The sequence below is a fragment of the Condylura cristata genome, unplaced genomic scaffold, assembly GCF_000260355.1.
Source record: "Condylura cristata isolate star-nosed mole 26May11 unplaced genomic scaffold, ConCri1.0 scaffold00030, whole genome shotgun sequence".
Classification (NCBI taxonomy): Eukaryota; Metazoa; Chordata; class Mammalia; order Eulipotyphla; family Talpidae; genus Condylura; species Condylura cristata.
Genome location: NW_004567131.1, coordinates 26631737 through 26655633, shown reverse-complemented (window position 1 = coordinate 26655633; position 23897 = coordinate 26631737). Strand labels below are relative to the sequence as shown.

At 45.6% G+C, this 23897-nt stretch overlaps 1 protein-coding gene across 2 annotated transcripts in view; it reads right to left on the bottom strand.

Moving 5' to 3' along the window:
• The window catches only part of SUSD4 (sushi domain containing 4), a 108661-nt gene that overhangs the window by 37999 nt on the left and 46765 nt on the right, over positions 1-23897 (bottom strand). For both annotated transcript variants that reach the window (XM_004691333.2, XM_012731320.1), the window contains exon 3: positions 11148-11360. In XM_004691333.2, the coding sequence (XP_004691390.1) occupies positions 11148-11360 (213 nt within the window). The remainder of the gene's footprint in view (positions 1-11147; positions 11361-23897) is intronic.

The following is a 23897-nucleotide window of genomic DNA, read 5'->3' as shown; positions in this document are numbered from 1 at the left end:
TTAAAAAAAAAAAACGTATAAGAGAACATGGGTATGTATGAAACACAGGCAGCTACTGAATATGGAGAGGCCAGACCATGTAGGGTCTTGTAGGTTAGGACAAGGAGTCTGGGATTCACTTGATTGTGATGGGTAGTTGTTAGAATTTTTAGAACATGAGGCATACGTGCTATTATTTATTGTCTAAGTGGGCACAGTAGAGGATTCACTTTGTCCTGTGCTGTCAGCTCCTAGGAGGTCACTTTAGTCCTTGGAACATCCAGCCTGAGATGAGCACCTTTGTCTAGCTGGAGTCGTTAGGCTATGCCAGAGTCTATGCTAACAATGTGATTTAGGTTGGGGTGTGGAGAAGCTTAGGGTATGCAGTATCAGCTTAACTTCTGGAAGGATTAGAGACAAGATCAGTCATGTAAGTGGTCAATCAGACACATCTGTGTGACTGAGTCACAATAAATCTCTAGGCACCAGTCCTTAGATGAGCTAAGGGTTGTCAATTTTCCACATATATCACTGCTGGAAGAAACAGGCACTGTCCACACAGCTCCATTGGGATAGGAGCAATGAGCCCCCTGTGTGTCTTCAGTTCACTGATTTCAGTCTGTATCCATTCAAAACAATACACCATAATCGTGAGTATAACAGGTTTTCGTGAGTTCTGTGAATCCTTCTAGTGAATTACTGAAACTGAGGATGGCTTTAGGGGCTTCTGAACTTGTAGTTGGTATAAAGAAGTGATGGTCTTGGGGGCCTTGGAACCTCAAGCTGGTATCAGAGGTGATGATTGTCTCAGAGATTCTCAGACTCAAATCTTGGGGGTCACTGAACTTTGTACCATAGGACCCTTTTTTCACTTAAGATCTCTTCACATCACTCAGAATTACTGTTCTATATCAGGTTTGTTCCACCTCTCTTCTACAGAACTGCCATTCCATGCAATATTACTCAGAGAACACTATTCTAAACCCCACAGCTTGCTCAGGACCAGGCTCAAGATGCTGAGTGGAACTAAGTGAGGTAAATGATGTCACCCTAAACTATCAATATAAGGCAGAAAGAAGTAAAGGTGAATGGTAGTGTGTGCAGAGGTCAAGAAAAGTCATGGGCATGTTGGAGAAGCAAAGTAGGAAAAGTTGCTCTCTCAGAAGTCAAGACTTATTAAAAAACTACAGCAATTATATTAGTGTAGTACTGACATGAAGACAGGTAGAGCAATGGAACAAACCAGGAAGTCCTGAAATAAGACAAGAGAATAAGGAACCTCACAACTCAAGAGGGAGTAAAGCATTAAAACCACTAGCTATGACCATCTGATGCTACAATATCCACCAGATGGCTAAAATACTGACAATACTAAGTGTTGGCAAGGAGTACTAAGAGACTCTCATACTCTTGATGTGAGTCTCAGTTGATGCAATCCCTCTGGAAAACAGGCAAGGCCTATTCATGCTGAATATAGGCATAGGCTATGACCAACCAGCTCCACTTTCAGGTATGGAAGTACCTCTAACAGAAATATATACACACATTCACCAAAAGGTGTGCTCAAAATGTTCATAGCAGCACTGTTTGTAACAGACCCAGCTGGAATACAAAAAAAAAGAACCTACTGAAATCACATTAACATCAGAATGTTCCAATCACAGTCAATACATATACTAGAACAGTAGGAAGCAGCTACAGTTACATACAACAAAATGAATTTTTTGTGCACTCTGTGAATGCATTTCAGAAGCAACATAAATTCAACTCAGCTTAAAATAGTACTTACTCTGTAAGTCCATGAGTACTTCACCGAGGTATGTATCTCTTATGGAGACAGAGAGATTGTTGGAAAAACTGGATTTGGTTTGGAGAGTAATGACTTAAAAGTCAACACTACCTAATTTCTTGTTTTTCTTTTGATATATAGAGTTTTAACTACTTTACTCTTAAAGAAACTTTAAAGTCTCTTCCCATCTTCTGCAAAGCAGCCTTTACTTTTATTATTTTTTATTATTTTTTTAAAGATTTATTTATTCATATAGAACTGGGGTACAGAGAAGATTCACCAGAGACAGAGTGGGGTACAGAACAGGCAGATCAACGAAGTACACTGCTGAGGGGAGCAGTGGGAGGGTCAGGAGAGGTCTGCCATGCCATGTGGTCACCTCCGGGGCAGGCGGGAATCGAACTCATGCGGAAGTGGCTTTAGCTTCTTAGTGCAGTGCTTTAATCTGCTGCGCCACCAGGAAGGGCCAGCCTTTACTTTTAACAGGGCAGAGATATAAAGCACTTGATGGACTGAGTTACGCTCACAAGAAAAGTTAGAAGACATCCCTGGGGCAGAGAGCTTCGGAGGTTCTACCTTGCATCACAAGGGTCTACTGGGAAATCTGTGGTAGGTACAGCAGAGTGCTGAGCCCCACCAACAAGAGAATGACCAGTGGAGGCTGCTTAATTCAGATCCTGGTGCTCAGAAACCTTGAACTTGGAGCTGTGTCACTCAGGCCATTCACACAAAGGCACCTGATGGTTGAGAGCCACCACGTGACAGCCATGCAAGGTATCTAGACTGCCTGGACTGAAGTCAGACGTCGAAACACAGTCTGGCTCAGATTAAACAGCTCCCAGCCCATCCTTCAGTCAGACAAATGTAAGGAAGGATCCACGCCAAGCCAGGGCTGGGGTGCAGGGGAGCACTGTGTGCCCAGGCCTCTCCTCCCAGAGGCCGAGAGGGCTCCAGGAGCTGGGCATCACTATAAGTCTCTCAAGAGGCTGACCAGGGAGCCAGGGTCAGAAACTGCTCAAGGCTGGTAGGCAGGGAGATAAATTTCATCTGCCAAGCAGATTTGATGCTACGATAGCCCCACATTTTTCATGAGCAGTCAATCAAATTCAGGGTAGTTTCTGCTTCAAGCTTGTGAAAAACAGCTTTCTGGGGAATCTCCACTATCAGCCCGGCGTCGGAGGTGGCTGGCAATGACTTTGCGACCTTTCCATGTTGTCTGACAATGGTCGGTACATGTGCTGAAGCTGCTGTTTTGCATTTGCCTGTCAATTCCGTGACCTAAAACAGCTGTGAGCTCCATGGCCCCTGTTCAGAGGGCACCATCTCCGGGCTCCTGGAACCCAAAGGTGATGTGAGGCAGCTGGTAAGGAAGCGACTGTAGTTTGCTCTCCCTCGGTCCTTCCGGGGACTCCCGACTGCTGCTGCCCAGCCCAGCTGTCATCTCCAACGGAAACTGATCGTTTCTGTCACTTATATTTGCTGCACCTGACCTGACCTTATTTCCTCTGGATTTTTTTCCCTTGCAAGTCGTGATCACATCTAAGTTAAAGAAATATTTTTATAAGAACAAAACCCAAACTCATACTGAAGCCACAAGGGAGTGGGGTATGGGAGGCAGCGAATCCTGCTAAAAGAAGCGTAACTAAGACATGCCAGTGGTCCTGGAAACACAGAGAGGTCCCCAGCTGCTCCTGCCCATTGAGAGGTGGAAAATGAGAAGAGTGTATCTTGGGGGACTAAATCTCACATGCAAAAGCTTGCCTTTGCCAAAAACAGTATAGGCTGCTGTTTCTGATAACCCAGGCCTCAGGTGACAAGGAAGACATTTTTGTTGATAGAAAAATGCAAGAAGAAGGAAGGGATTGTAAACAAAAGATTGTTGTAGCATCCCTCTGTTTTGGAAAATCTTCTGGGGCTGGGAGACATCTCGCCTAAAGAGGAAAAACTATGAAAAAGAAGGAAGACCACCTGCTTTTAAAAAATGCCTGCGGGACCCTCCCTGGTAGTGCAAGGGGTTAAAGCACAGCACTATGAAGCTAGTCCCTAGCAGCCACTGCATCCCTGCCAGGGAGCTGACCCAGGTGGCGCAACAGACCTCTCCTGTCTCGCCTGCTGCTCCCCTCAGCAGTGTATTTCAGTCGGTCTGCCTGTTCTGTTCCCTGCTCTGTCTCTGGTGAGTCCTCTCACCTCTCCCCCTCTCCCCTCACACCTCTGGCCTATACCCCAGTTCTTGTATGCATCAGTAAATCTTTCAAAAAATAAAAAAATGCCTGCAACCCTCAGTTTCAATGAATAAAGGGTTGTCTTTTCCTGCCATCTTTACCACCAGCTTCAGATCATGAGTCAATTTGGATCTTTAATTAAAATTTAAATGTGATAATACTTAAACTCCAACCGTACCTTTTCCCTAGGAAGCTCAAAAGCCTCTTAAAAGCAAATTATTCATGTTTTATAGCAATCCCGGTCAGGTCTACGGGAGTCAAAATATTTGAGTAAGTACCTAAAAATAATGCTTGCTGGATGAATTCATTTTTTTCCCCCTGCTGCATTCAACAAGATGCTGGAGGTTAAGGGTGGTAAAGTACAAAGATACAGCAAGTTCGGGCCGTGGTGGGAGCAGCTCGCTGTGTGCCCTCTGACCTCCAGCCACAGCCAATAATGAGGGAGACAGAGGCAGAAAGTGCAGGAGGCAAAGCTGCCTTTCTGCACATTGCAAGGACCTGGGGAGCGTGTACGCTGGAACTCCCACTGCCAGCAGCAGCTAAAACGAAATCTCTGAGAGAAAGTGCCAGGTACTTTTATTTCTAAAAGTGCCCCAGGAGAGGCAGATGCGCCTGAGTGAGGCACCACCACCGTGGAAAGAGCGCTGGACCAATCCCATGTATTTGCATGTGATTTGTGGAAGTCACTTAAATTCTACAGGCTTTCGTGACTTTGTTTGTGAAATGACAACACTGACATTCTCTGATTCTAAGAATTAATGCTCTCCCACGATCTCTATTCTGCACTAGAGAAAATCATGTTCTCTCCTCCCTTGCAAAGCAATTAAAACAACATCAGACCACATCCCTGCATACATGTGTCTCAGATTCTTATTGTGTGGAAGAATCATTTGGGAATTTTAGAGAAAACAGAGTCCTTGGCCTCAAACCTCACCTACTCACACAGGCCTGAATACGTACTTTGAACAGTTCTTGCTGCCTTGTTCGAGAAATCTTTGGCGCGCACTTTGGGAACCAGCGCCCTCCCTGAACAGGCTTATAAGGTCATTCTTACCTTTTTAAACACGGTGCTGGCCACAGGATATGGAGCCGTTATGACATGTGTCACCTCCCCTCCCTCCCCACTGGGAAAATTCTCTGTTGTCAGGTGAGATGAGCAGACTGGAGAGCACAGAACCGGAGGGTCTGAATCCCAACTCTGCCACTCGCTACCTGAGGCCATGGGAAATTTAGCGTGGGAGCCTCCATGTGCTCATCTGCAAAATAAGGCATAGAACCTACTGTTGGGTTGCTGTAGTAATTAAAGAGAATGATGACTGTAAAGCATAGATTCCCAACACAGATGGCAGGCACTTCTTTGAAACACTGCAGTCTTGTTGAGCGAGGAAAAAGAATGGTGACGGGTGTGCGGCTGGGAACAGGTGTGTTTGTTGGGTGTCAGCCAGGTGCGGAAAGAAGAGACTTTGCCTTTCCTGATGGTGGCAGGCTCTGCACGGGTGTCTGGGATGTTCTCTTTCAGCTGCAGTCTGTCTGAGTCCCATTCAGAATCAGCACCCCCAATGTGCAGGACCCCACGCAGCCAACCCAATTCATGAGGCTCAGGAGAAACCATGTACAACTGCTGACATTACTGTTAACTGTGGGCAAAGCAAGGATGGGTGGATGGAATGAGAGTGCATGAGCTTTGCTTTTGTGGGATTGAGTAAAAATGGCTGAAATCAACTGTACTGGGTGCCCAGAGGTCAGCATGTGGGCTCCACAGGAGCCCAAAAGGCTCAAAGAAAAGTCAGAAGAAAAAAGCCAGCAACTCCTGAAGCACCCAGTGCAGTGGCCATGGACAAGGCCCACCTGAGGGTTGCAAAGCTTACCTGGTCACCTGCCTAGAGGGGGTGTCAGGTGAAGAGAGAAGCAGATGGACTCCCCAGCCCAATGGCCAAGTGCTGCAAGAAGACAAGCCCAGAAGCAGCACAGGAAGCAGAAGCAGGAGAGGAGGAGCCCTCCTGCCTAAGAACTACCTGCTCAGCCATGGCAGGTAACGTCTGCGTGTGGACCCCATCACCGTGTACACCTGGCTGTAGCTTTCACCCCCAGAGAGCAAGATCCTCCCCACAGAAGCACTGAAAAGCCGACAAGGTTGTTCCTTGGGCGCTCAGGGATGGGTCCTAAACTGCCACCGTGGTCAGTTTCCCTGGCCCCTCCCGATGAGGGTAGCCCTGCAAGTTGTATCAGGATGTCAAACAAGGGGCTACGCCAGAGGCTGTGGTGGGTGGGGAGGGGCAGGCTGTCCTTATGGGCTAGCCTTTTGGGGTTCATTAATTGTGTCATTTGAACAATTCTTTGCCTCCTTTTTGACCCTTCTGCTCCTCTCCACCTCAAACGGAACTGACTGGGCTATAAGCCGAAGGATCCTTCGAAGGAGCCGGCTGTCTGTCGGGGAGTGTATTCTCAAACTCTGGGCTCTGCCGAGGCCGTGAGCTACGACAGCGCCCGCGGCGTTAAGCTGGTCTGGAGCCTGCTCTGGCATTCGCACAGCAGTGGCAGGGGTTCCGGTGTCACCAAATCCTTTTCTATTTGCTTATGATTTTTTACCTGAAATTTGCTTGAACCAGAGTGACCTCGGAGACCACGGACTATTAGCAGAGCTGCTCAATAAGCGATGAGGCGAAAAGAGAAAGTCTCCCTCCGCCTCTGAGGAGCTGCGTGCTGAAGTCCGCGAACCTGAAAAGCCCACTTTGCCAGGATTTGATCGGCCACGGCTCCAGTGGTGTGTCCTCCGCCTCAAGCAGTGTGCGCTCCAGGAGAGGGAAGTCCAGGAAGAAAAGGTGTTTCTGCCCACGAAGCAGGTCGTCTACACCCAAAGGTGCTCCAGGGACACCCCGAATCTAGCAGAAGCTGATGCTCCTCCCAAGGGCTGACTTCAGCGCCCACACACCCTCCCCAACAGTGAGCTCCTAAAAGCGAGGGGTTGGTATGTAGAACATGGCCTAAGGCTCTAGCCCTGCCCAGGAACTGTGGACAATTTGTTTAGCTCTGGATTTACAAAACAAAACTTCCATAGCTAGTATAGCCCAAGCCTGAAGACCTGAGAGGTAGTCTATGCCAGCCATGCCAACAGAGGTTCAGGAATGAAATATTTCCATTAATACTGATATTAAGTAGCCTTTGGCAAGATGTGGGCTGATTCTTCTTCTCTCCTCCCAAATAATAGTGGTTCATAAAATAAATGGACGTGAATTAATTATATTTTAGTCTTTTGGAGACACAGATCTCCCTTGACTTACGATCGCATTACATGCCCAGAGGACGGACCATCCTAAGTTGAAAATATGTGCTGTACACACTGACCACACAGGGGCCAGTGAGACCCTGGAGAACATGGGTGGTTTACCGGGGTTCCCGGGGCTGGCTGGGGGCAGTCCAGCACCACCAGTTCCTTTGGGTATGAGGCTAACTGGGAGTTAAAAAATAAAAATTCACAGTACAGTTTCTATTGAATGATTATCACTTCTGCACCATCTTACAGCAGGAAAAGAAAGTAAGTCAAACCAACCTATGTCAGGGACCACCTGTATTTATGTTTGCAATATTCTACTTTATGGCATGCAAACCTGAGGCTCCATTCCCACAGCACTGCCCTGGGCCCTTGTAAGACTCTCAGGTCAGAAGAGCATCCTTCCATGGTCTGACCTGACATTCACTGAGTAAGTGTTTACTATGTGACTCATATTTATATAAAGTTAATCTCATTTCACCTCTATCTCTTCTGATGATGTGTGGAAAGGAATGTGTTTCCCAGAGAAAGTGTGCCCCAGAACACCTTGTTAAGTGGTTCTGGAAAGGAAGAGGCCAGAATGGGGCCATCATCCTGACTTGAGTCATTGCACTGACTGGAAGGTGCACTGTGCCCACAGGATATATTTTAAGTTCATTGCCAAGTGCAGGGTATCCTCTCCACCACACTAGTCAGCTCTCCTGGACATATAAACTTTTCACCTCTGCTTGAGTAAATAAATGCAGGCTGCCATCTTGCAGAAACAGGGTGGAGAAGCATCTCTATGTTAGAGGCTGGATGCCATCAAATTAATTCATTGCATGTGTCATCAGTTCTGTAAATCCAAGTGTCTATATTCAGTAAAGCTGAACTCAATAATTTAGGCTAGGCTAAAAGGTTGGGGAAAATGGAAGATGGCCTGCACATGTGGCAGAGTGCAGTGGGGAAGAAAAGAGGGGCATACTACTTGGTCATGAAAAAGGTGGGATCTTGCCACAGTATGATTTCACTGTGAAATATAAAGAAGCAGAAAAAGGAATCAAACAATCAAAATAAACACCTTTAGACTCTGACAAGAATGGTGGCTACCAGGAGGGAAGTGGGAAGGGAAGGAGTGACTAGACGGAGCAGAACCAGTGGGTGATGGATGGTGACTGGACCTTTGCTGCTGGGCGGGTAAGATGCATTCAGCTGCTGAGACAAGAAGTACGCTGGGAATGTAAACTAATCTCAATAAATATTGACAGAAAAAGAAAAAAATTAAAAACACACTTCCCAAACAAAATGGGAGAGAGGAAATCTGTGTGAATACACAGGAAAACATTCGCCTAGTACCACCTTGCTTCTGTAGCGCATGTTAGTGCCATAAAGCATTTTACAGCAGATGAGCTTCTTTTTCAGAGATCTTCACTAAGGTAGAACTAGCTGACAGCATGGCAGACCTGAGGGGGTCTAGGCAACAGTGACAGACCTGGGGCTGGCACCCGCTAGTCTGCCCCTAAATCATCAGTTAACTCTGAGATGACTGTGAGCTCCTCTGAGACTCAGTTTCTGCATTGGTTAAACAAACATTAAATCATCATCAACGACGAATGTCTTTACCAGCGTGTGGCTGTGTACCTGACAGTGGGCTTCTGTGGCACAAAGAAGCTAGACACAACCTCGTGGCGGAAAATGCTGACAAAGGACTAGTTAGGGGTCTGCCTGCTCATCAGCTGTTCACCCTGACCGAGAGGGAGAGCTTCTCTGAGCCTCAGCTTCCTAGTCAGGAGGCAAGGGCGGTCAGAGTCAGCTTGGAGGACAGCTGTGTGTGTTCGATGGGACAGTGAATGAGTGGATGTGAAAGCCCTTTGAAACGTTAATGATCTGTTAAAACGTGATAGCATGCCATGTCCTACTGTTACCACCACACAAAATTTCATTAGCCTTCTGAGACTTACCTGACACGGAAACAGATGAATTTCACAGCCCTTACTATCAATATTTGCCCAGCATAAATCCTCATCAGAAGTAAAGGCCATTTACAAATCAGGGGGAAATTTAACTTTTTCACAGCCTGACTTCCACAAGATAGACTTGTGGGGACCCTGCAAAAGAAACGATGTCTTGTCCACATAGACAACAGAAACGATGTCTTGTCCACCATCATGGCAGCCAAAACTATCTCTTCATACAGACCTTCCAAAGAACAACAAAGCCACCACTAGGACCATAAATACTGTAGTTAGGAAGGCAGAGTCTGTTCTCTCAGCCTTTCCAAAATAATCACTGGAGCGCACCATTAGGTCTGGACAGTGACACCCTGAACCACCCCCCTCCTTTGGAAACACAGTCCTACTTTATGATTTACATTAAACCATCATGAAATTGTCGACTCACCACCACCATCCACACACACTCAGCCCTGCACTGCACACTCAGGGTTGAGCTGAGAATGATACACTTGGGCCTGAATGATAGTCTTCCACTCCAAGGAGAGTTTTCATTCCCCTTCTTGGAATGACTATATATTATTTAGTACAGGCTTAGAAGAAAGGTCATCTAAAGAGGGAAAAATCTCCTACCCTGCTCCCCACCTCCACTTACCCCCACCCTCAGGATGGGAAAATCACAGCAGGCCTTCATTTCTGGACAATATTCAGAAAGTCTTTTGTTTTCTTCTTGCTCTGTGGTACATGTGTTTGAGTTTTAAGCACTAGGGATCATTGGCAGGGAAGTCTATATTTAAAATCAAATAAGCTTTTAATTAATAGAATTTTCTGGAAACCACAGTTCACATGGGCCTCAGGTATGAGGGAAAATTAATTTATTTTTGAAAACCATAATTTTGTATAATAAATTTGGCTTAAGAACAAATTCAAAGATGACAAATAGTTGAAGGATAAGACACTATCTTATCCATCTTTGATAATTCCCTAAAGTGTTTGATAAGTACCTGTCAAATTAAATTGTCAAAGTTTCATAAAGAAAAATTCATTAACTCAGACTATGTTTTACATATTGTTATTATAAAAGTTCCATACCCAAACAAAATCAATAATGGCGTTAAGAGAAAACGAAGTTCATTTCTAATGAACTGAACTATAAAGTCTATGCCTCACAGAAATTTGGAACTAGACTTCATTCTTGATTCATGCTTCTTCTTCTATCAGCCTTGCTGATCCTCAGAGAATTTTAACCAACAACGTGGATTTCTAATTAGTTAACCTCAATACATTCTTTAAACTCTAAATGTGTCTACACAGAGTAAAAACAAACAACATATATATGTGACTGTACAAATACACACAACTGTTTCAACCAACGGATTAGGATAATTGCTAGAAGTAAAGGACTATCTTGTCATGACCCACAAATTGCCAGAAATGAATGTCTTCCTTGTCAACCTGTCATTGCCTGCCAGGGTTTTTCTCTTCTTAAATGAAGCACATCTAACACAGTTCTGAAAAGTAGTAATTGATCTAATCCTCTGAGTAACATGCATCTTCTCTATCATTATATACAGTTCTTGTTCAATATATTTACTGCACTTTTTATTGAGTAATATGAAAATGAGCGCTGAGTTGGCAGACCAATAATAAATAGACCTAAAGTTATCTGAGTTGCTCTCTCACATTGACAAAAATGGTGCTAAAGTGGATCCTAATTGAGACAGAGAAGGTAAAGGACCACTTCTAATGCTGAGATGAATTTAGCCCCAACTGGAGTCTATATCACACGCTCACGCTTTTCTGCCAGCACGCAGGGTTGGCCATGAATCAGCACGGCCCAAGCACAGCCCTCTGACACAGCAATCTCACGGCCTTGCCGTTGCGGCCGAGCAAGCTGACCATGGGAGCGTCTTCCAGTGGGGTGGGAGGAGGTAGAGTAGGCATAGGCACGTTACCTTCTTGCACACAGATGGGATTATCACTTGGGATCCAGCCTAGGCTTCCATTAAGATGTTTCATGCACAGTCTCTTTGTAGAACCCTTCAGCTTGAATCCGTCTTGGCAGTGAAATCGGGTGATAGAGCTTTCAAAGAAAACCCCTCCACTGGGTGTCCTGAAGCCATTCTCGGGCACGCCTGGGTCAGCACACACCTGAAGGTCATCAAACCCTGAGTTGACAGAGAGAAGAAAAGGTGCTTCTGAATATATTCTTCTAACGCCAAGGATCTTCCTGGATAAAGAACTGATACTGTGTTATTTCATACACTGCAGACCACTTAAGTACACCAAGAAAAAAGCCAAGACTACATACTGATGCACAGGTCATGCTCATTTTTTTTTTTTAATGGAGGTAAAATTGGTTTACGGCACTGTATATGATTCAGGGGAAAAAACTGACACCTCCCCAGGTGCATATCACCACTCCACACCCACCCGAAGCATCCACAGTCCTGCACCACAGACCACTGGGGCCCATCTCTACTCTGTTTCAACTCCAGCCCTACCTAACCTCAACCTACAGTCATATTTCAGACTTTGTATTGGTCTAGTTTTGTCAGGTCCTTTGTTTTGTTTCTTTATGTTCCACATACGAAGAAATCATCTGACTTATTTCACTAGCATATACCCTCAAATTCCATCTATGTCATCACAAACAGCAAGCATTCTTCTTTTTTATAGCTGAGTAGTATTCCACTAGGTATATAAACCACATCTTCTGTCATTAGGCATATAGGTCGTTTCCATAGCTTGGCTATTGTAAACAGGGTTGCAGTGAACATAGAAGCGCGTGTCTCACTTGGAATTAGGTTTTTGGCATTCTACTATGTCATGTGGCTGATCTATTTTTACTGTTTTGAGGGAGCTCAAGCAAGAGTGTATAAGGATTCTTTTTCTCCACACCCTGGTCAACATTTGCTATTTCTGGAGTATTTTATATGTGCTGTTTACAGGAGTGTGGTGGTATCTCATTGTGGGTTTTGTTTGTATTTCCTTGCTGATAAGTGATGGTTAACACTTTTTCCATGTTCCTCTTGGCCACCTGTATAATTTCTTTTGGAGAAATAGCTCTTTTAGAAATAAATAGCTCTTCTGCCCATTTTTAATTGTGTTATTTTCTTTTTATTGAGTTGTATGAGTTCTTTTTAGATAATGATATCAGCCCGTGGTGGGATGTATGATGTTCCAATATTTCCTTCCACTCAGTGGGGTGTCTTTTTGTTTTAATGACATTTCTTTCACTGTAAAGAATCTTTTTCAGTTTGACATAGTCCTATTTGTTTATTTTTACTTTTGTTTTCCTTGCTGCTGGAGTCAAGTGCTCAAATATCACTGAAGCCAATGTCACGGAATGGCTTTACTTCTGTTTTCTTCTATGTATTTTGTGGCTTCCAGTCTTATATGCATGTCTTAAGTCCACTTTGAGTTGATTTTTGTGTATGGAGTAAGAGAGTGCTCTAGTTTCATTTTCTGATGTTTAAAGCTGTGGCTGTCCAGTTTTTCCAGCACATTTGCTGAAGAGATTTTCTATTACCTATTGTATAGTCTGGGCTCCTTTATTGTAGATTAACTGTCCATAGAAATATGGTTTTATTTATGGGCTCTCGATTCTCTTACATTGATCGGTGTATCTATTTTTATACCAAAACCATACTGCTTTGATTAATTTGGTATAGTTTGAGTCTGGGAGCATGAGACCTCCATCTTTTTTTTGTCATGATTACTTTGGCCTGATGCTCTGCTCACCGGGGCCCTCCTTCTCCAGAAGTTGTTTCTAGTGTGTCCTAAAGTCCCCTGTTTTTCTTTGAGGAATTAATGACTTTGTTCTGCTAGTTGAACTGTGAGTATATGGAGGAGGGGAGCCCAGCATATTTACTCTGCTACCACTTTGCTACTCTCAGAACAGGGCACATTAGAACTTTCAGTGCCATGGCCAATCAGTGCTTGAAAATTACAGTGCTTGAAGATTACAGATGAAAAGGAAATCATAGAAGAAGGAATACAAGATGTCACAAGACAAGTACATAAATTTGAAGGGAGCTGAGTTGGGAGAAGTCCTTGGAAAGTGGTCAAAGAGGGTGAGGGAAGATATGGGTCCTGAGATCCACTATGAAGGCCAGGTTAGATTCCAGCTGACTTAGTGGAAGGAGGCAGGTTCATTCTAACTGGGGACTAGCAAGAGCAATGCCCAGGGGCTTACGGGAATAGGCTGAGGTGAGGGCAGCAAGTAGGCATGAGAGCTGTTGGGAATGCCCACCTATCCTGCCCTCACGCCCATCTGCTGGGCTTAGTTCAAGTTTCTCGTCCTCTGGGCGCCTTCATTCCCCCACTGCCTCATCTCTCCCCTTCTTGTTCCCACCACTAGGACATGAACACAGCTCTGTAGTGAATTATTTAGATAATGGCCACCTCCTCCTTCAAAGGCAGGTCCTGCACCTTACTCATCTTTGTTCCCCAGAATCTATCGTCGTGTTCTTGCAAGGAAGTGCTCCACAAATATATGCTGGACGTATAAACAACTGGAAAAGGAGGCAGGTATGGGCAGATGGAGCAGGGCAGGGAGTACTGACAGGTCCACAAAGCAGCAGCCTCAGGGTTGACTGAAAGAGCCTGAAGTCCAGCCTGAAAGCCACAGCAATGGTGCAGGTAAGAGGTAATGGACCTGCAACGGCTGGGGACAGCAAGGACGGTCCACGTGTGCCCCAGTAAGTCCCAGGTACCCCTTGTCAACTGGCTGGATGTTGGGATTAGGCAGATGCTCAGACAGCTGGTGGGAAGACAGACCCAGAGACAAATATATCCAAGCAGGGTGGGGAAGGTCAAGCCCAGGGTTCCCCGTGTGCGTAATACCCTCAAAGGGCAGGGGCGCCAGCAGAGAGGTGTGACTCCTCACTGCCAAGAAGGCATTCCATTCCATTTTCTCCCTTACACACTCCATCAACCAATCCTTACTGAGAGCCCCTAAGAACAGGCGTGCCTCTCCACGCCCGCTCCCAGCAGCTGCCGGGCCAGATGGGGCTGGACACTGTCGACACACGGCAGAAGGGAAGGAACAGCCTGGACCAGTTCATAACACCCCAACCCAGGAAGCATCATCATCCTCTTTCGGGGATCAACTTGCTTCCAAGGGGCCTTCAGAAACAGGGCTCATGAGCTATCTGATCCTCTCTAACATACGGAACTTGCCAGATGTCCTGAGCTAGTAGGTGATTCCCCCCACCCCAACTTCTGTGCGCTCCTGCAGGACTCACTTGTTGCCCTTCCCCCTGGCACCATGACCCTCAGTATCCTGCCAGTGCCCTGTGCTGAAAGCCACACACCCGGGGATGCAGCACCGTGCAGAGAAGTCACAGCGAGGCACTCAGTCAGCAGAGGTGAGGAGGTATCCAGGGTGCAGAGAAAGTGGAGGAGGCAGTCAGGAGGGCAGGGAGCATGCACAGTCCGTGCCCCTACTGGTTAAGTAGGAGCAGAGCTGCGTTTGGATGAAACTGATGCTGCTTTCAGGAAGGAGACACCATGCAGCCCTTGGTCCCCGCCCCCCCCCTCCCCGGCAGTAGCCTGTTCATGCATCCTGAGCACCTGACAGCCTCAGCCTGCAAGGGTAATCAACGCTGGGGGTGGGCGCTAGAGGGGGAAGCAGAGCATCAGCAAGTCATGAAGTGATGGCTCTGTGTTCTTATTTCGAGAAAAAGGATTGCAGGATTGTCAGGGGTGGATGTCACCATTTTCCTTCAGCGTCTGGTGGTCTCAATGTCCATTGTGGCACCGAGGTGGCAAAACTAGCAGCAAGAACATTCAGGATTTCATCACCACCTCGAAAGCCTGGAGTGTAAATATACAGAAACCTGAAGCCTGAATGGGCTGGAAAGCTCTGGCAGGATGGAAGGGAAGGTCATTCTCTCCAGCACACGTGCTATCAGTCAAACAGAACCTGTCTGCTGTCATGCACTGGGGTGGCATATGCGTGGGGCGGAGACTGTCCACAGAAGGGTAACTAAGCGCTGCAACAAGTCTCTGGAGGGCCCCAAGCTGAACCCTTAAGGCTGGGCGCACTCTGGCCAGCCAGGTGGGAGGAACAGGGACTGTGGGAGAGGGTTTGGACTTCACACAGGGGCGGGGAAGGGACTGAAAGTTTGGCATACGAATGCGTTGGGATCAGATTGGCTTTTTTGGTACAATCTCTCTCAGTCCTTCCATGGAAGACTGGCTGATGCAGACCAGGTAGGAGGAGGGAAGATCATCAAAAATGTCTCCCAGGTCACGAGCTATACCTCGGGATCATGGAGCAGCATTTTAAAAAGACACACCCACCGATACAGGTTCTCTCTGGATGGTGGGTACAGGGGCCTGGGCTCTTGCAAAGATTTCTGAATGACTCTTGGCCAAACACTCCAGCACCTGTCTGAGGGCCACCATTTGAAGACTGAAAGGCCCAGCATTTGAAATTTGAAAACTGCAAGTGTGCAGCAGTAACCTGTCCTGGAGGTAATGGAATAGACAGGGCTATAGGGATGCTTTGTTGCCCCCAGGCCACACTGCTATTCTCTCAGGGAAGGACAGCTCATTCAAGTGAGAGCTGAAGATCCGGTCCTGAATCCAGGAGAAAAATACTTCCTGCTTGAATAAGTAAATGACAAGCACATCATGAAAATTACAGTGTGAGAACAGCAAAACATCCCCATGAAATAAATTTTGTACTGTTTCTTTATTCTTTCACCCACTTACTCTGCTTTCCTGCAACCACAGCTAACGTCTGACTGTGTTTCCATGTCTAGGCAGTGTGGATGAGATTAAGATTTGGAAGGGTACATCCAGTAAAGCAGATTGCCCTCCCTCGTGGTGGTGGGCCTCATCTAATCAGCTGAAGACATGAATAGAACGCAAGGCTGAATAAGGGAATTCTTTCTCGCCATCAAACTACCTTCAAGCTGGGACTTTAGTCTTCTCTCTTTAGACTCAGACTGGAACTGACGTGACTACTTTGCTAGAACTCAGACTTTCAGATCAGACTACAACAAAATCACTGCTCTCCTGCATCCCCAGCTTGCTTCCTACAGATCTGGGACTTCTCAGCTGCCACTACTTGCAGGAATCAATTCTTTACTCTGTGTGTGTGTGTATTTATATGTGTGTGCATGCACACATATACACATGCACAGACATGTACATGTATAAACATCACTCACATATACATTTATCCGATTGGTTTTGTTTTCTGTGAAGAACTCAGACTAATGCAATTCTCCTAAAAACATTTAGGAACTTAAAAAATGTGAATGATATCAGTGACTGACTGTCTCCACTCTCCAAGGGATGCTACTTTCCTCTGGACATCTGAGTGACCATTGGGTGGTGCTGCCCTTGCGCCTGGGGTCTCAAAGTCCCAGGTATAACACCCCAGTCTGGAGTAGCCCTCTCAGGTCCTGGCATGTCCACTGCTAGCACCCATTCTCTTCCCTGTGTGCCCAGGAATCAATCACTTATTCTAGGTCATTTGTAATGTGGACTCTGGTTCTCAACAGAGGCCAAGATATTCTCTGTTCCTTTTCTTCCAACCGAGAGCTGTGGTGGTAAGGATTGTGAGTGCCTGGCCTCCCCACACAAAGAAAGGCATCAAACTCTCAGTCTTGTAATAAGGCCCTGACACTTCTGGTGTGGTTACTTTGAGTCTGCTGAAACTTACCAGATGGTCTCACTGTGTTGTGAACAACACAAGAAGGCTTTGAAAACAATCAGAAAAATGAAAGAGGTGTGAAAAGCAATCTTTGGGCTTATTATAACTGAAAAGTCATATTCTAGAAAGGAAGGGTGTATCAAATGTAGCCAAATCAATTTAGAACTAAGGCTGGGTTTCCATTTCTCTGTAAACTGCTATACGAGTCTTTGGGGGAAGAAACAGGATATAGACACAAAGAATTGATTTTGTATGCCTTTCCTTGGTGAGGGGCCCCTGGGCCAGTGAGAAAAGGGCATCCTGGCTCAAGCATAAACAGATATGTCTGCAAATTTTAAGTGGAATCATGAGCAACCCCCCCCCCCCAGCTCACCACTACCCCTCCCCAGCTATGGGGAATCTCACTGTCAGTCTCACACAGCACAAAATCACCATAGAGGTCATCTCATCAAACCCATAATCTCCCACAAGGGGACTAGGTGGCCTGGAGGAGTTAAGTGATGAGTTCAGTCATTCCGATGGCCTCTGGCACAGTGGAATTAAAACCTGGGTCTTCTGGCCCTCCCCGGTGGCGCAGCGGGTTAAAGCACAGCACTAAGAAGCTAAAGCCACCTCCGCATGAGTTCGATCCCCGCCTACCCTGGAGGTGACCACATGGCGCAGCAGACCTCTCCCGACCCGCCTGCTGCTCCCCGCAGCAGTGTACCTCGTCAGTCGGCATGTTCTGCTCCCCACTCTGTTTCTGGTGAATCCTCTCAACACCCCTGCACCTCTGGCCTGTACCCCAGTTCTGTATGCATACATAAACCTTAAAAAAAAAACAAAAAAACCTGGGTCTTCTGACTTGAAATTCAGTGCTCCTGCCACTACCACTACTGTCTCCCCCAGCCTTGTCCTGTCATATTTCAGGTTTGTGAATGACTCACATCTTCATGATATTGTAAACTCCTTGAGGGAAAGAACATTTGTGAATGCTTTTGAGTTCCCATCTGTTACGACAGGAATAACAATGGTGAAATGTTTCGTGACTCGATAGGAAATAATCCTCACGGGTCCCTTCTAAAGCTGACACCTGTCACTCAGGGACAGATCACTCGGCACTGTCAGCACATGTTCAGCGTGATGGGGCTGGAGGACCTTTGTCATCTAGAAGATCCAAGAATCCAGACGGGCAGTTGTCAAACACCCTGTGACCATAGTGTGCACCTTTAGGGCCTTTCTGCTGATGAAAGATGCCCCTGGGAGGTCACTACTAGCCCGGTGTCAGCTGCTTGAAACGGTGTTAGCCTCAGAGACTGGAATGCACAGCGCCCGCAGCAGGGAGGCGTTCAGGGAGGGTGGTGTGACTGCTTGAGAAAGTCCCTCTTAGCCACTGATGGGCTTTCCTCTATTAGGTGTGAGCACGCTCTCCCTGGGCTGCAAACTGCCCTTTTTTCATCACTAGCAGAGAAGGTTTCTGTAGCTAGTGATATATCACTGCTTCAGAAGGCCTTTATGCTCGGAGGGAAACTTTCTGTCACATTAGAGAAATCTTTCCTATTTTTAGAGACTCTTAAAGTTTAGTCACCTGGGCTTGTTGAGTTATACACACAAACCAAAACGAATCAGGTCCACTTTGAGGATCTGGTGACGGGTGTGTGGGGGGGGGGGGGAGGCGCTCTGACCATCTTTCTACAACACAGCCTTCACCTTAAGCTATACCCAACTATCCTGAACTTTCCACTGTCTCAAAAATCCCCTGCTCGGGCCCTCCCTAGTGGCTCAATGGGTTGGAGCACTGCACTGCAAAGCTAAGCCAAGCTGTGGCCACTTCAGCATGGGTTCGATCCCCACCCCGGAGGTAACCCTCATGGCGCGCAGACCTCTCCTGAGCGGACCGCGGCTCCCCTCAGCAGTGTACTTCGTCGATCTGCCTGTTCTGCCCCCTACTCTGTTTCCGGTGAATCCTCTTGCCACTCCTGCACCATTTCTGTATAAATAAATAAAATCTTAATTAAAAAATCCCTTGCTTTTAGAACTATCTTATTTTTAAAATGAACACATGAATCAATAGGCTGTCTTAGTTCAGAAACCATCTGCGTTACTGTTGTCTTTGCAACCAGGCATCAGCAGCTAAACAAGAGCAAGGAGAGCTGCAACTCTGCAGAAACCAGTTGGCAAAACTTACTTGGCAAAGAAGCCAATTTCCTACCACCAATACTTCAAAGTACAACGTTCCCGGCTTTGGGTGGCCTGCTATCACAGAACAACCAGGCATGTCAGAAGCCTCCAGCCACCTGGAGTTCGGTCACCTGTACATTTGGGCTGACAACCTGCTGAGCGGCACACCAGGCGATCCTATGTCACCTCGAGGTATCTGCTCTGAAGTGTTCCTTCCGAGCCCAAGATGCTAGAGACATTCTAACATCCTATTCTGTCCTATGTAGACTGACCTGGGCCAAGGTCGGATATGCCTCTCCCCAGCAACAGAGAGACAGGGGCTGCCAGAGAGACGGGGTAAGGTAGGCCCCAAGGCTGTCCCAGATTGCCTCACTGAGGAGGAAGCTCACCCCAAACTAACCTGCGTCTGGAAGTGAAGGTGGGGTGGGCACAGAAGGCCCTCGCAAGCAAGAGGAGGCCCAGAATCAGAACGTGGCAGAAATAGTGGGAGGCACAGACACACTGTTAAAATCACAATGAAAATCAATGGGAAAATGTGATTTGCTTGCTAGAAGTGCATTTATAATCCTTATTTCCCTAACAGGATCATTATTGCCTCTTGACCTTCTCTGTTTCGGTCTAAACAATCTCAAAGTCTGGCAAAATTTAGCTGTTTTCTTTCCTCCTTTCTTTTTCTTAATGTTAAGTAGGGGGGAAAGGCATTTTTAAAAGCAGAGATGGGGGAAAAGGCATTTTTAAAAGCAGAGATGGGACATCTGCTCTGTCAACAGTGCCGGGCCAGTGGGAAAGTTGCTAAGGAACATTCACCATCAGGTGGTGGGGACAGGCTGGCTCCTGGGGGCCATAGTGATTGATCTGCTAGTTGTGACCATGAGTAGGTCGTGAAATCAACTGTCAGGATCACAAGCAGCCCTTTTGGAGATGAAACAGAAAGTCAGAGTGTGCCCTGTATGCTTCAGGTGAGAACTGTGTGTGTGGTTTTACTTATGCACACAAGCTGGTCTGCAATGTAAGTGTATCCCTTTCCATGACTCATGGTCAAAAAAAAAGAGAAACAATTGAAAAACACTGCTTTAAATATAATCTACCTTGTCATTCTATCTGAAAACATAATAATAATGCTGTTGGTGCTTCAGGACATGCCCCGGGATGAGAATCTTGACCCTGACGTTTTCTAGCTATGTAACTGTGGGTAAGTTACTTGCCTTCTCTGTGTTTTAGGCTTCTTTATGCATAAAATGGACATTACAAGAATCGTGGCTACTCCCAGGATGGTGGGAAACCCACATGTGTTGACATGGTGCAATCAATGTATGTAAGTGACGTTATTAATAGCGAACCATCCTCCAGAAAACAGCACAGCTTCCTGGAGAGGTCCTCCTAATTTTCTAGAGTCACCTTAACTCTCAGAAATTTTCAAGTTTGTATTGTTTCCCCTAAGTTGCCCTAGAATTAAGTGTCTTTGAAAATGACTGTTGAACTTAAGAACAAACTACAGTAAATACTTCTGGAGTCTTTCTCATGGTGAAGCGTATACCAGACAACAGTAACACAAAAACCTCCAAAGAACTGAATTCTGGTTTCTTTAAATTAAGAGCTCAGCAGAGGAGAAATCTGCCGGCCAAGAGCTTCCAGCGCAGAGAGAGCTCCAGCCTTTGTTCTAAAGATAGCAGCCGGTGCCTGCCGGGAACCTCCCCAGTGCTACTTCAGGGCTGCAACCTGGCTTCAGAGGTCCAAATTCAGACCCAAGGCCATAAATTCCACGGCGGCAGTGACTCAAAGCAAAACCAAACAAGAAGCAAATACCAAGATTTGTGGAGACCAAGCTCCATGCCAAAGATCAGGTTTCAGATAAAATTTCCAATACCACAAAAAATTCAACAAAGCTATCAAATTAATTACGTTAGTGGCTTAATACAACGTCACTCCATAATTCAGGGTACTATCACTTTACATATTCCAGCCATATCTGGAGGAGAAAACTGGAAGCTGGTTGCTGTTACTATTTATTAGGCGAAACAGATTTTTTTTTTTTTTTTTGTTTTACTGCCAAAGCAGTATCCCTTGGGAAATTCAAAAAGGAACTCCAGAAAGTAAGACCAAGCTAGTTACTATAGTAATATTTCTTCCATGCCGATAGCGTGACATAATACTTATTACATGAAATTTATACTAATGAGACATCACCTAGTTTTTTGAAGACACACACTCAGTTAGGAGAATACAGAATCTCTCCATGAGGGTTGAAGGCTCCGTTACCCGGAATCCACACTGCAAAGGCACCAGAGTTATAAACAAAATTGCAATTCTGAATATCTGGATGGTAATCAAGTTAGGTAACTTTTCTTAGGAAGAGTGTGGATGTTTTATGTTTAGAGAAATATCTAGAGATGAATATAAAGTCTGTTCTGTCTGAGCAAGTAAACGTAGCAAAAATAAGTCGTAATAGCATAATTTAGACTTGATTAAAATAGATAAAGACCACAGATGTGGAAGTCACAGCACTCCCCATTTGATGCCAAAACTGGTATTTTCCCCCTCTTGATTTAATTCGTTTTGATTACCCAATTATTCCTAAATCCTTTTACTCAGTTTCAGCTCCAATAAAACTGATAACAATGCTAACTCATAATGTGATCTGCACTCCAGTCTCATGATACAGCTCCATAAAAGCATACCCAACAACATAACAAAATTATTCCAGATTGTGATATTAGAACATGGAAAAACAGAATAAACCTTTATCGCTTTGAAATAAAGCAAGCATGGAAATCCATTCATCAGAAAAAGTCTGAGAATTTCTTCCATCATCAGGAAAATGGTGGGACCAAATTATCTCTGTTGGTAGAAATTTTAGGATTATCAGTTGACAAAAACACTTGAAGAAGGCATGGAAAAATGAAAGAACAACTTGATGCTTTTCTTTTTTTATTGAAGTCACATAGATGGTTTACAGCACAGGTTCACACCTCCGCTGATGTACATCACCACAGCCCACCCACCCCAGAGCACCCATTTCCCTTTGGGGCCCCTTTCCCACTTTGTTCCAACCCCACTCACTCTCTCTAGTAGTCTCAATTCTGAAATCCCACTTCTAGGCTTTGTCTTGGTTGGTTGACAGTTCCTTTATTGTGTTTCTCTATAGTCCACATATGTAGGAGAACACCTTGCCTTTCTCCCTCTGGCTTTTTCACTCAGCATCATCCCCTGCAGTTTCCTCCATAGTGTCACAAATAGCAAGTATGTTTTTTATGGCTGCATAGTATTCCACAGTGTTTATGTACCACATCTTTTGAACCCACTGCTGTGTCGCTGGGAACTGAGGTGGCTTCCATAACAGCTATTCTGTAAAGCTTTATTCAGTATAATGAAGTGGGCTGTTTAGCTAGCTCTGTGACTCCAATTTGATCTTCCTGAGTTTTAATAGCACTAAATGAGGCTGATTTCTCTACTTCTAAACTCCACAGTTTCTCTATTTGATAAAAATTGGTGACAACCTGGGCCCTCCATGGTGACACAGCGGGTTAAAGCACTGCACTGAGAAGCTAAAGTCACTTCCGCATGAGTTCGATTCCCGCCTGCCCCGGAGGTGACCACATGGTGTGGCAGACCTCTCCTGACCCGCCCGCTGCTCCCCTCAGCAGTGTACTTCGTCGATCTGCCTGTTCTGCTCCCCACTCTGTCTCTGGTGAAGCCTCTCGCCACCCCTGAGCCTCTGGCCTGTACCCCAGTTCTGTATGTACAAATAAATAAATCTTAAAAAAAATAATTGGTGACAAACTTCCCAAAAAATAAACAAAGCAATCCAGAAGACAATTTGTGCTCAGTTTAGAAAAATAAAAAATATTTCCTACATGTTACTCTCAAAATGCCTATGGCTACCAGCTGCTTTTTAAACCATCATATTTCCTTTTATTTCTGTGAGTCATTGCTTTAGTGCAATAATAAAACTGTTGTCCACATTTTCAGAACTTTACAGTTTGCAAAATATTTTACATACTCTCTCATTTCATCCTAGAATAACTCAGTAATAGCACTATAAGAACTTCAACTGTTAACAGCACTAACTTTAAGACAATCTTTTTGGAATAATGCATAGTCCGCCACACCCAGGGCCCAGAAGATCTATGAGTTTTGGGGTCTCTATTGCTATTCTCAAATGCTACTGGGATTTCTTCAGGACTGGGGAATGAGGAGAATGAGTAAGAGAGTGTGTGAAATAGAAGATGGATAAGAAACTGCTGCCTGACTTAAGACAGTGTCTTCAAAGAAGACTTTTTTTCACTTCAAAGGTCGTCTGCAGCCTAGGCACGGGAGAAACATGCTACATGCCTATTCAAATAACAAAGACATGAGGGCTGTGTTTGGGTTTTTATTTGTGTTTGAGATGATAGGTCTGGGAGGCATCTTGCTGCCATCACCTTTAAAAGTCTACATGAACCGCCCGCCCAGGCATCCTGCTCACCAGCGTCTCTGTGTTGTTCCCTGTGGAATTCTATCAGGCCCCCGCACGGCTCCTTGGTCAGTGTTGGAATTGGTGCTAGAAGATGCTTTATCCGAGTGTGGCAGCATCACATTAAATAGTAATTTATTTTAAGTGATTTATTTTAAGTTTTATCACCTCTCATCCTTACAAGGTCGTTTTAGTCAAAGGGACCTTCATACAAATATTTTGAAAACTATGAAACAGGGGGCCCTCCCTGTGGCGCAGCACTGAGAAGCTAAAGCCACTTCAGCACGAGTTCGATCCCAGCCCAGCAGGTGACCCACGTGGCGCGGCAGACCTCTCCTGACCCGTCCCCTGCTCCTCTCTCACTGTACTTCGTCAGTCAGCCTGTTCTGCTCCCCACTCTGTCTCTGGTGAAGCCTCTCA